At 40.5% G+C, this 13,648-nt stretch overlaps 1 protein-coding gene across 1 annotated transcript in view; it reads left to right on the top strand.

Annotated features, from left to right (window-relative positions):
* Positions 1-12,250, top strand: part of AAMDC (adipogenesis associated Mth938 domain containing) — a 49,112-nt gene extending 36,862 nt beyond the window's left edge. Inside the window, exons 3-4 of the mRNA XM_032295926.1 lie at positions 9,949-10,044; positions 12,071-12,250. Of these exons, the coding sequence (XP_032151817.1) occupies positions 9,949-10,044; positions 12,071-12,211 (237 nt within the window). The 3' untranslated portion in view covers positions 12,212-12,250. The remainder of the gene's footprint in view (positions 1-9,948; positions 10,045-12,070) is intronic.
* Positions 12,251-13,648: the final 1,398 nt, after the last annotated feature.

Raw genomic sequence — 13,648 nt, 5'->3', positions numbered from 1 at the left:
TATAATTTTCTGTCAGTGACAGCACAGTCAGATGACCACACTTAACTGCAAGAACGACAGAAAATGGAGTGTCTAGACAGCTTATCAGCCATGTGCCCCAGAAAATGGGCAGAATGGATTTTGAAAGAAGAACTAGTAATCTGCCATTATAAGATGGGAGGGTAAGTTGGCTAGCAGACCTTTGGAAAAGATTTCTATTTTCCTACACTAATAAAAAAGCACATACAATACTAGACCATTATTTTGTTGTTAATATTTTGATAATTCCACTTGTATGAAATGTTTCCTCTATAATCTTATGTATCTTATTTTGTATATTCTAAAACATTATTCTGAGAAGGGGGCTTCAACAAACTGCCAGAAGAGCCTATAGCACAAAAACAGGCCTCCGCCCTAGCAGAGGCAGCAAGATCATTTAAGAGCTTGTTAATTCAGACAAGCAGTAATGAGAATGTGACTCAGGCAGTGTCCACAGGGGACAGATTCCAGAAATCCTTTAACCTTCACTCACAGAATCTGCTTTTATCAGCAGCACAGCCAGATGATGGCATTCCTATTACCCATTTATGCTCACTTAATTTTGACAGAAAGAAATGCTTCTTTGAAAGTAGAATTTAGGAATGTTTTCTTTTCAAATATAGCATAAAATAGGGAGAAATGTTCAAGACAGATAGGATACCATCTTGTTGCTTAGCTGGCATAATGGATATTAGTTGGACATTTTTACACAATTAATAGCTTCCCCCACAAAAAAGCCAGTAAGCTTTTACCACCTTAGGTTGTCTGACGGAAAGCCTCTTAAAGTAGAGGAACAGAATCAGACACTCAGTAGGGACAAGAGCCTTAGTGATTTGCCCTGAGGGATTGGAAACAGCATAGGAATTGCTAGTGGCAGGTTGAGAATGCCTCAGCAACAGTCTCATTCTCCAATTCCAGGCCTCTGCACAAAATTGTGAGTAATCATTGCCAACGCCTGGATCCACAGGCCATTGCAGAGTTACCTTTCATTGCTTTGTACGTGACACTATGAGCCTGCAGTAAAGCAGCGGCAGCCCAATTCATCACTTGAGTTCCATTGATCCAGCAACTCCAGTGGGCTGTGGCTGTCTCCAGTCTAATCTCCAGAGGATTACGGCTTTGCAGTCTCTTATGACCTTACACTTGATTTCCAGCAGTCAGTGGCTTTGTTTCATTTTACTAGAATGTGAGCTCTTAAGAGTCTGTGGATCACGGTGCTACTCCAAGTAGGTGCTGTTTGCTGTTCTTTGTTAAATGAAGGAATCATTCCAATTCAGTTAAATGCATTAATTTAGGGAAGGTGAAGATCTCCAGTCCTTATCTGTAATTGAATTAAATATTTGCCATGGTCATATCCCTAGAAAGTTTTAAATTCTTCAAATCATATTTATTGAGCTCATGTTGGTTCTAAAATTGATCACAGAGCTGCAGAACTAAAGGACATCTAGTCCAACCCTCTTACATCTGTAAGAACTGGTTGTGGAAATCAAGTGAAAATATCTCCTTTATTTTGCCTTTAAAAAGATACAAACTTAAGTAATTTTATTAAGAAACAATCTAATTTCCCCACATTTCTTCTCTTGTTGTGGAGAACAGAGAAAGCTGGAGGCAGAGATACCATTCAGAGATACTTGGACACTACCTCTGCACCCTGTCCTACCCGTGCTGCTGCTGCTGATCAGTTTGGTTCACTTTTTGACATGCAGGTGTTCTAACCTAGAATACTTTTTTTTTTCTATATACAAGGTCTTACTCTGTCATCAAGACTAGAATGCAGTGGCATAATCACGGCTCACCATTTTTTGTTTTAAGGCAGCATCTTGATATGTTGACCAGCCCAGAAGTCCAAACATGTTAATAAGCCTTTCCATATATTACCCATTACTTTCCAGAATGATTATTTCAACTTACACTGGAACCTGTAAGTGAGCATGCAGTACTTGTTTAATGAAGACACTTTCATTTTATTCATTTTTTTTTTTTTTGAGACAGGGTCTCACTCTGTTGCCCAGGCTGGAGTGTGGTGGCACCATTTCAGCTCACTGCAACCTCTGTCTCCTGGGCTCAAACAATCCTCCTGCCTCAGACTCCCAAGTAGCTGGGAATACAGGTGCACATCACCATGCCCAACCAATTTTTGTGTTTTTTATAGAGACAGGTTTTTACCATGTTACCCAGGCTGGTCTCAAACTCCCACACTTAAGCAATCCACCCACCTTGGCCTCCCAAAGTTTTGGGATTACAGGCGTAAGCCACCATGCCCAGCCCTAGAACACTTTTTGATATTCCCTTAAACTTCAGGAAGCTGCAAATGAGATAAGCTGGTAGTGAGAGGGAATTTGGCTTTGTTATCAGCTCTGGAACACTGAGTGAGGAATGTAACCAGCAACTACATACCAAATAATAAGGAATCGAGACATGGGGAAAGCCAGCAAAAATGTGCTGCATCTTTACTGCTTTATGTAGCTACCTGGCTTCTGTCCAGTTCTGTTTCCTTGGCTGAGCAAATCAGGGAGCAGGTGACCGTGTGTGCCGGTATGAAAGTCTCTTCCTGGCTGGGTGCGGTGGCTCACGTCTGTAATCCCAGAACTTTGGGAGGCCAAGGCAGGTGGATCGCCTAAGGTCGGGAGTTCAGACCGGCTTGACCAACATGGAGAAACCCCGTCTCTACTAAAAATACGAAATTAGCCGTCCGTGGTGGCACACGCCTATAATCCCAGGTACTCGGGAGGCTGAGGCAGGATAACTGCTTGAACCTGGAAGGCGAAGGTTGCAGTAAGCCAAGATCGCACCACTGCACTCTAGCCTGGGCGACAGAATGAGACTTCATCTCAAACAAACAAAGATGACTTGCTCGTTTCGGTTAGCATAATACTTTTTTTTTTTTTTTTTGAGATGGAGTTTCACTCTTTGGCCCTGGAGTGAAGTGGCACGATCTCGAATCACTGCAACCTCCGCCCCCCGACCCCCGCCCCAGATTCAAGCGATTCTCCTGCCTCAGCCTCCGGAGTAGCTGGGACTACAGGGGTGTGCCGCCACGCCTGGCTAATTTTTGCATGTTTGGTAGAGACGAGGTTTCACCACATTGACCAGGCTGGTCCTGCACTCTTGACCTCGGGCAATCCACCCACCTCGTCCTCCCAAAGTGCTAGGATTACAGGCGTGAGCCACTGCGCCCGGCCACAGTATAATATATTTTTTATTCATCTTTGTTGTCATGTATGTCAACAGATTATTCCTTTTTTCTGAGATAAGTTTTTGCTCTGCTGCCAAGGCTGGGAGCAGTGGCATGATCATAGCTCACTGTAGCCTCAACCTTCCAGGCTCAAGCAATTCTGTCACCTCAGCCTCATGAATAGCTGGGACTACAGGCATGTGCCACCCCGCCCAGCTCCAGCTAATTTTGTTTATCTTTTGTAGAGACTTAGGGTCTCACTGTGTTGCCCAGGCTGGTCTCAAACCCCCAGACCCAAAGGATCCTCCCACCTTGGTGTTCCAAAGTGGTAGAATTAAAGCATGAGCCACTGTGCCTGGCTTATTCCTTTCCATTGAAAAGTAATATTCCATTGTTTGACTTATAACACAATCTGTTTATCCATTCACTATTGAACATTTAGATTGTCTCCAGTTTTGGGCTACTATGAATAATGCTGCTATGAACATTAATGTACAGGGTTTTGTAGCATGAGCTTTCATTTCTCTAGGATAAATATACCCGAGTGTGATTACTGAGTTACATGATAAATATATGTTTAACTTTATGAGAAAGTAGGTCTGTGCTTTTGCGAACAATGTATGAGAGATGCAGCTCCTCTGTATTCTCACAGCACTTGGTATCTCATTGTAGTTTTTTTTTTTGAGTCGGAGTTTCGCTCGTTACCCAGGCTGGAGTGCAATGGCGCGATCTTGGCTCACCGCAACCTCCACCTCCTGGGTTCAGGCAATTCTCCTGCCTCAGCCTCCTGAGTAGCTGGGATTACAGGCACGCGCCACCATGCCCAGCTAATTTTTTGTATTTTTAGTAGAGACGGGGTTTCACCATGTTGACCAGGATGGTCTCGATCTCTTGACCTCGTGATCCACCCGCCTCGGCCTCCCAAAGTGCTGGGATTACAGGCGTGAGCCACCGCGCCTGGCCTCATTGTAGTTTTAATATGCATTTCTATAGTGACTAATGATTTTGAGAGTCTTTTCCTGTGCATGGTAACCAGCCATATATCCTTTGCTAAAGTTTTCAAGTATTTTGTCCATTTAAATGATTCAGTTATTTTCCTAGTGCTGTGTTACAAAAGTTCTTTGTATATTCTGAATAGAAGTCCTTTGTCAATATGCGATGTTCAAATATTTTCTCCTAATCTGTAGACATTCTTTTCATCTTGTTAAAGTGAGGAAGAGTGTGCTATGGTTGAAGAAGTGATAGAAGGTCAGTGTCAGTGGAGTATGGAGCATGAAGAAAGTGGTCTACAATGAGGCTGGAGAGGCAGCTGGGAATTTACAGACCATGTTAAGGGGTTTGGGATTTATTCTGAGGGCCATGAGAAGCTATTTAATGCTAGTAAGCAGAAGGGTGATATGAATGGATTTGTTTTGTGGTGTTTGTTGTTTTAGAGATGAGGTCTCACTGTATTGCCCAGGCTTGCCTCAAACTCCCAGACTCAAGCAGTCTTCCTGCCTCAGCCTACCTTGTACCTGGGACTGTAGGCATGCACATCCGGCTGGATTTGTGTTTTGAAAAGATCACTCTGGCTACTGTTTGAAGAATGGATAATTGGAAAGGCATAGAGTTGTCTTATGAAAACCACTTAGAAAGTTACTACAATATAAGTTTTATGGAGGCCAGGTGCAGTGGCTCATGCCTGTGATCCCAGCACTTTGGGAGGCTGAGGCAGGTGGATCACCTGAGGCAGGAGTTCAAGACCAGCCTGGCCAACATGGTGAAACCCCTTCTCTACTAAAAATAAAAAAATTAGCTGGGTGTGGTGGCAGGTGCCTATAATCCCAGCTACTTGGGAGGCTGAGGCAGAAGAATTGCTTGAACCTGGGAGGTGGAGTTTGCAGTGAACAGAGATCATACCATTGCACTCCAGCCTGGGTGACAAGTGTAAAACTCTCTCTCTCTCTCTCTCTCTATATATATATATATATATTATATTATATATATATTATATATATATAACATATATATTTATATATATGGAAACCATATGCGCATATATATATATATATATATATATACCAGTTAGAAAGTGACCACAATAAAAATATTCCAAAAAGGGAATATGGCAGCTTAGACTAGGATAGTGATAGTGGAGATGGGAAAGGCATGAACAGATTCAAGAGATAATTAGGAAGTAAATATCTAGCTAGTAACCATTATGTCCAAGAGTGTGGAGAAAATATTTAAATTTTCAGCATTATATTGGATGTTCGGTTGTAGGTTTTTTGTAAATGCCCTTTAAGTATTCTCCTAGTACTCTCAGTCATTTTGCTGAAGTTTTTTTAAATCATAAATAGTAGATGGTAAACTTTGTCAAGTTCTTTTTCTGCATTAATTGAGATGATTACATGCTTTTTCTTCTTTATTTTGTGGTTAACTACATTGATTTTTACATGTTCAACCAACATTGGATTGGCTAATATTTTGTTGAAGATCTTCATTACATGTTTTTTTTTTTTTTTTTTTTTTAGAGACAGGGTTTCACCATATTGGTCAGGCTGGTCTTGAACTCCCAACCTCAGGTGATCCGCCTGCCTTGGCCTCCAAAGTGCTTGGATTACAGGCGTGAGCCACCACGCCTGGCCCATTACATGTTTGAGAATTTACTAGCAAGGTCATATATGCCTGGAGTTCCCCCTCACTCCCCACCCCATACCTTGGAAAATTTAGTATTGTAAATTCTACTTCTAACCAATATAACACTATGCAGATTTTCTATTTCAAAGAACCAACTTTTTGCCTTGTTGATTTCCTCTATTGGTTATTTCCTATTTCCTTATTTCTATCTTCTACTTACTTTAGGTATACTTTACTGTTCTTTTTCTAGCATTTGAAGGTGGAGGCTTAGACCAAAGATTTTAGATTTTTCTGTCTGTTTCTGTTGAAAGTATTTAAGGCCAGAAATTTCCCTGTAAACCTTATTTAGCTGTGTCCCACAGTTTTTGATCTTTTTAAACTTTATCCCTCAGTTCAAAAATATTTTGTTGTCCAAATTCCAATTATCTGTAGCTTTTCTAAATATCTTATTGTTAGCAATTTTTAACTTAAATACATTTTGTTAGATAATATATTCTTCATTATTTCCCTCTTAATTTATTGATACCTACCTTATGCTCAGCATATAGTCTCATCTTAATGAATGCTCCATGTATACTTGGGGAAAAAAGGTATATTTTGTAGTTGTTGGGAGTACTAACCAATAAATGTGTATTGTGTCAAATTAGTAGATAGTTTAATTCAAACTGTCTGTAGTCTTATTTTTTTGAGATTGGATCTTGCTATGTTGCCCAGGCTAGAATGAAACTCCTGGGCTTAAGGGATCCTCCCTCCCGAGTAGTTGGAACTACAGGTGTGCACCACCATGTCCAGCTAAATCTTCTGTATTCTTAATGACTTTTTGCCTATTCTCAGTATTCTGTCAATTACTAAGAAAGAGCTGTTGAAATTTCTAGCTATAATTATAGTATAATCTATTTCTCCCTGTAGTTCTATTTTTGTCTTCTGATATTTTGTAGCTCTATTATTAAAAGTTTCAAACATGTTTGAGTTCAAATCCCAGCTGTACCACTTTGCAGTTGTGTCATCTTGGCCAAGTTGCATGTCTTTCATGAGCTTCAGTTTCCTAATCTATAAAGTGGCGAGAATGGATGTTTTTGTGCTGATTTTACAGGATAGTTATGCCAATCACATGGAATCATTTATATAGCTATATTATAAAAACTGCACCTGAAAAAAATAAAAATAAAAACTGTCCGGGCACTGTGGCTCATATCTGTAATCCCAGCATTTTGGGAAGCCAAGACGGGCAGATCACTTGAGGTCGGGACTTTAAGACCAGCCTGACCAACATGGTAAAATCCCATCTCCACTAAAAATTCAAAAATTTAGCTGGATGTGGTGGCCCACACCTGTAATCCCAGCTACTTGGGAGTCTGAGACAGGAGAATAGCTTGAGCCCAGGAGACGGAGGTTGCAGTGAGCCAAGATCAAGCCACTGTACTCCAGCCTGGGGGAGAGAGTAAGACTGCATCTCAAGGAAAGAAATAAATAAAAACTGCAAATATAAATATGTAAGACATTATTATTACAGGATTTAATGAAAACTCCTATTCATCCTCCCCATATTTTTCTTTTTTTTTTGAGATGGAGTTTTGCTCTTGTTGCCCAGCCTGAAGTGCAGCAGCATGATCTCAGCTCACTGCAACCTCTGCTTCCTAGGTTCAAGCAATTCTCCTGCCTCAACCTCCCAAGTAGCTGGGATTACAGGCATGTGCCACCACACCTGGCTAATTTTTGTATTTCTAATAGAGATGGGGTTTCACCATGTTGGCCAGGCTAATCTTGAACTCCTGACCTCAGGTAATCTGCCCTCCTTGGCCTCCCAAAGTGCTGGGATTACAGGTGTGCGCCACTCACTGTGTCTGGCCCCCATACCTTTCATAAATATATAAATTTCAGTCCTATCTCCATATCTCATCTTTCTGAACTGGAAAACCCTTCTTTCTCTGGCCCATTTGTTATCTCTTTGATAATTTCAGCAGCTCTTTTCCTATACCATCTCTACCATTAGAATGTATCCCTTCTGAAACCACTGCATCAAGGCCTATTCATGCTTATACTTCGAGACCCAGTTTAAAACAGCATGTCTTCCATGACAATTTCCCACTCATGTTTATTCACTCTGACTTCTGGGATCCTCAACTATATTTCATCTCATCCTACTATAAATATTTGCACATTTTCACTAACCTTACCTGAATAAAACTCCATGGAACATTTGGTTCATCTCAGTATTTCTACTGCTTACAAATATTGAGATTTGACACAGAGTTAAGTTCTCAGTAAGTGCTGTATGAATGAATGAAAGGATAGAGGTATGTGGGTCAGGAAAGGAATGCTTTGTCTCTGTGAGCTTCAGTACTAAAAGCATTGTCCTTTTGTAGATACATAACAGGTGAAGAAGCCCAGTAGGTTGGGCTGGTAGTTCCCAGACTGTAACTCCTGTATCCTCTTTGAGGATGTAGAGGTAGTTCAAGAAGCCTGTAATGCTCAATTCATCTTTAATTCATCCTATAATGCTCAATTCATCTTTGTTAAACATTAAACCTTAAATGTCCCTGGAAGACTCGGAAGACTTTTCAGAGTGATAGGTAGGTTTTAAAGCATAAAAAGAAGTTTCCTGGAGTTAGCTGGGAAGGTTAGAAAGTTCAGAAGAAAGTAACAGTATAGAGATTGTTAGAAATTTTTCTAAAGTCAAAATTTTAGCATGCTATGCAAGTGCTTTCTTTTCCCACCTCAATTGTCACTCTACATACAAGTTGTACAGAATTAATTGTTCTTCTATTCTTTTTCTTCCCTCTGAGCCTTTCTTTTTGAGATGAAATCTTGCTCTTGTCGCCCAGGCTGGAGTGCAGTGGTGCGATCTCAGCTCACTGCAACCTCCACCTCCTGGGTTCAAGTGATTCTCCTGCCTCAGCCTCCCAAATAGCTGGGATTACAGGCATCTGCCACCACACCTGGCTAATTTTTATATTTTTAGTAAAGACGGGGTTTCACCATGTTGGACAGGCTGGTTGCGAGCTCCTGACCTCAGGTGATCCATCTGCTTCAGCCTCCCAAAGTGCTGGGATTACAGGCGTTAATCACCATGCCCCACCACCCTTTTTTTTTTTTTTTTTTTTTTAATATACCATCCAGAAGTTTTTTTGTTTTTGCTTTTTAATGCCTATTACATTAAAAATACTAGGGAATAGGCTCCAGCAACCCACGCTCCTTCCCATTTGTTCTGACACAAGTGTGCTTCTCTGGATGGAGGAGGCTGGCGTTTCATTTGAACCCAGGTACCTTTCTGTCTGGCTTCCTTCTTTTTCTGAACATTTTCCTTCACACATTTCAGGAAGCTATATTGGCTCTCAGAGCACTTAATGTGCTCAATATTCACATTAATTCTCTTGGCAAGAATCTGGCCCATAACTTGTTTGTTTACAACGATGCCAACAGCATGCTGGGTAATACTGTAGACTCTTCCAGTTTTGCCATGGTAACATTTGTGGGACGTTCCTTTTTGAACAGCACCCATTCCCTTGATGTCTACAATATCACCTGTCTTATAGATTCAAATGTATGTGGCCAAAGGAACAACTCCATGTTTTCTAAAAGGCCTAGAGGACATATATTGGGTGTCTCTCTCTCCCTTTGTTTTTTTGGGAAATTACTGGAAAATGGTGGTTTCCGCCAAAAGGTCCTGAGCCTTTTTAAATGCTTTTTCCTGTAATTGGAATGCCTTATTTCCCTGATTTCCTTTATTTATTTTATTTTTTTTTTTTTAGAGAGGGTCTCACTCTGTTGCCCAGGATCGAGTGCAGTGGTACAGTCATGATTCGCTCCAGACCCAACCTTCTAGGCTCAAGCAATCCTCCCAACTCAGCCCTCCTGAGTAGTTGGGACTACAGGCATGAGCCACCACGCCCAGCTAATTTTTAATTTTTTGTAGAGATACGGTCTCCCTGTGTTATCCAAGTTGGTCTTGAACTCCTAGGTTCAAGGGATCCTCCTTCGTCAGCCTCCCTAAGTGCCTTAAAGAGCATATGTGTGATGCTTGGCACAAAGTGAACCTCAGTACACGTTTCTTGAATGAATGAATCCCACAAGAATATCTATTGTAATGAAAGATTGAGAGCAGGTACCTGTCTACTTTCTCTTTCCACATCCAGCATTCTCCTGGAGTGCAGCCGGCAGATGTGAAGGAAGTTGTTGAGAAAGGTGTACAGACTCTTGTGATTGGCCGAGGGATGAGTGAGGCCTTGAAGGTAGGTGTTGGTATGCACAACATTCCGGAAGACAGGTGGGGATCTCTTGGACCTTTGTCTTATAGATTTGTCCTTCTTCGGAGGTCATCTCTATGTATCATATATCCTCATTTTGCTGACCCAGGATAGCAATGGCTGCCATACATTGCTCTGCCTTATCAGCATTGGGGTCTCTAGTGTACCTAAAACTGAGACAGTGTCATTTCAACTATTTCTCAGAAATGCCTCAACCCATGAATCTCTCAAGTTCTGTAAGTATCACTATTTGGTTCTTTATGTTTTAATACTACTTTATATCCTCATAGTATATTTTATAGTACTTCTAATTTTTCTTTTCTTGGACATATTTATGTTGTTTTCCCCTTCAGAAAAAAATTAATTTTTTTTCATTTTTAAAAAATATAGATAGGGTCTCACTGCGTTGCCCAGGCTGGTCTTGAACTCCTGAGCTCAAATCATCTCCCGCTTCGGTCTCCCAAAGTGCTAGGACTACAGGTGTGAGCTACCACATCTGGCCTATTTTTTAATTTTCTTACAGAAATAATACATGCTCATTGTAAAAGATTTAAAAATTCAATGAAGAAATGTAGAAGTAAAAAAGTGAGATTCCCTTCCCAATGTTCCAATTTGGTGTATATTTCTCCAGTCTTCTCTGAATGCATCTGCAAATATGTATACACTTACACACACAGATATACGTTTATATACTTATAACCATTTTACATAAATAGGTCAATGCTATATGTATTCTGTAACTTCTTCCCCCACTTATATTACTATATTATGGATAGTCTTCCACATAGAAGCCTACTTCATTCTTTGCTTTGCAGATGTCCTACAATACTGTTCCTTACTGATGAAGGTGCCTATTATATCTAGGACTTTATATATATAGGGCACCTTCATCAGTAGGGCTCAAGCAATCCTCCCATCTTGGCCTCCTGAAGTGCTGGGATTAAAGGCTTGAGCCACCATGCCTGGCCTATTTATATTTTTAAAATTTAAACTAGTTTTTTTCCCCCATTACAATAATTCCTATCTGAAAGGCTACTGTTATAAATCTCAAATATATAGAAAATATAGGACATATTAAAAAATATTTCACTTGAGTTCTTTCTGAGAGTCTAATTAAAATCTATTTTTAAAAAATATTCAGGACAAGCCAGAGTTGAAAAAAAAATCATCTAATAATAGCTGCCACTATTAAGAATATCTTTTATATAAATTCATTTACAAATATTTATTAAGCATTTTCTATGGGTAAGGCACTATTCTAGGCACTGGGGACAGTGCAATAAGACAAACAAGGTTCATGTCTCTCGTGGATGATTAAAAAAACTAGACTACTTTAGATAATAAATGCAGTGACAACATGGTGACTTATGCAGGGCTACTATGCGGCAGTCAAGAAACATTTGAGCTGCAGTGTACATAATGAATCAATTTCATCCTCACACCGACTCTGTGATGTAAGCACTATTATACCTCTTTTACAAAGGAAGAAACTGGGGCTGGGAGACTTTAAAGAGCTGGCCTAACATTTCTTGGTTAATATATGGCAAAGAAGAAATTTAGACTCAGTTTATTCTAACTCTAACATTTATGGCGTTTGTGCACCAAGGTAGATGTTTCACATATCCTTAGCTCAGCTAGTTGTCATACCAACCCTGTGAGCTAGGTGTTAATGTCCCTAAGTTACAGACATGTAAACAAAGACTCAGAGAATTTAATTTACTTACCCAAGGTTACAGTGCTAGTAAGGACGTAAATCCAAGGCTAACTGCAAATTCCATGTTGTTTCATTTCCATTTCACTTGAGCTTTATGCCTGGGTATCATGCTACCTCTGTCAAAGAGACATCTTTGTCTCACTGGGGTTCACTGCCAAATTTTCGATTGGTGATACACTGAGTGATCATGAAGTTGTCACTGTCTAATTCTGTAGAGTACACTTGCCTCACGGCAGGAAAGGAAGCCCTGGGGGCTTTCTTTCCCCCTACTTACTCATCTCTTTTCCTCCTTCCCAGGTTCCTTCATCAACTGTGGAGTACCTCAAGAAACATGGCATTGATGTGCGGGTCCTCCAGACAGAGCAGGCAGTGAAGGAGTATAATGCCTTGGTTGCCCAAGGGGTCAGGGTGGGAGGTGTCTTCCATTCCACCTGCTGATGAGGCCTTAAGAGGCGAATAAATCACTAAGCACCTGTGCCTGTGACTGTGACTTACCATTCTCCAAATCAGCGTCCCCTAAGCATTTTTGGACACCTGCTCATAGATGCAGGGATGACCAAGACAAGGTCCCTGTCCTTGGGGGTGCTAAAAGAAAAAAAGAGGAGACAGAAGTTTAATATTGTAGTGGATGAACTGAGGGAACATTTGAGTAACAGCAACAGTAGAAGGAGTATGCCCTGGGATTGGTTCTAGACAGGCTGTTTTACTAACCAACCCTGAGACTAGAGCTTCAAATTTCAACTATAGGCCAGGTTGTCACTGTGGCTCACACCTGTAATCCCAGCACTTTGGTGGGAGGCCAAGGTGGGCGGATCACTTGAGGTCAGGGGTTCAACACCAACCTAGCCAACATGGTGAAACCCCATCTCTATTAAAACTACAAAAAGTAGCTGAGAGTGGTGGTACGTGCCTATAATCCCAGCTATTTAGGAGGCTAAAGCAGGAGGAACACTTGAACCCGGGAGGTAGAAGTTGCGGTGAGCTGAGATGGAGCCACTGCACTCCAACCTGGGTGACAGTGCGAGACTCCATCTCAAAAAAGAAAAAAATCAACTATAAAATGTTGGGGCTGGACTAGATGCCCTTTAAAGGTTCCTGCTGGCTCAGATAGTCTTTGTTCTATTAAATACTCAGGTGGGCTTTGTAAAGCCTTAGAATAGACTGAGAGAACTACAAGTTATCAGCATCACCTTATTTTTAATTTTTTTTTTCTTTTTAAATAACAATGAGCTTTGGTGTCAAATAGCCTTGACTTTGAACTGTAGCTCACTGCCACTCACTGGTTGGGTATTTGTTTGTTTTATTTCTCAGTTTCACTGTTCTCATCTGTCAGATCAGGATAACATTAACAGTACCTGGAGTCATTGTAGGTATTAAATGAGGCAATTCATAGAAAGTATTCAGTATTAACTCACTGCCTGGCATGTAGTAAAGACTCAATACATTAAACCACTGTTGTCCTTATCTTTCTATCAATGGGGATACTGTGTAAAGCCAACTAGTTTCATTTTATGATTCTTAATATAGCAGCTTATTATTTCATAGAGTCATAGAATGTTGGAGCCCAAAGGAACTATCTCACTCATTTGTTCAGTAATTCTCCTTCATAGCCATTCACAGACAGCCTATTACTAATTTTCTTATGACCACTTATTGGGCCCTGGGGGAATAAGTAGGAATGTTACAATTCCTGCCCTTAGGAATTATGTTGTATGAGAGACGGACAAGTAAACAAAAATGATACAATGTTAATATTACAATAGTTACTAGGTCCAGTGGTGGCACAAAGAAAAGACTAATTTATCCTACTAGGACTTAAGGAAAACTAGGGAAGATAACACTAAGGAGATGATATTTAACCTGAGTCTTTAAAAA

The sequence above is a fragment of the Sapajus apella genome, unplaced genomic scaffold (genome assembly GCF_009761245.1).
Source record: "Sapajus apella isolate SASKATOON/1434 unplaced genomic scaffold, GSC_monkey_1.0 scaffold34, whole genome shotgun sequence".
Classification (NCBI taxonomy): Eukaryota; Metazoa; Chordata; class Mammalia; order Primates; family Cebidae; genus Sapajus; species Sapajus apella.
The sequence above is the reverse complement of the archived record's forward strand: the minus strand, read 5'-3'. Positions and strand labels throughout refer to the sequence as shown.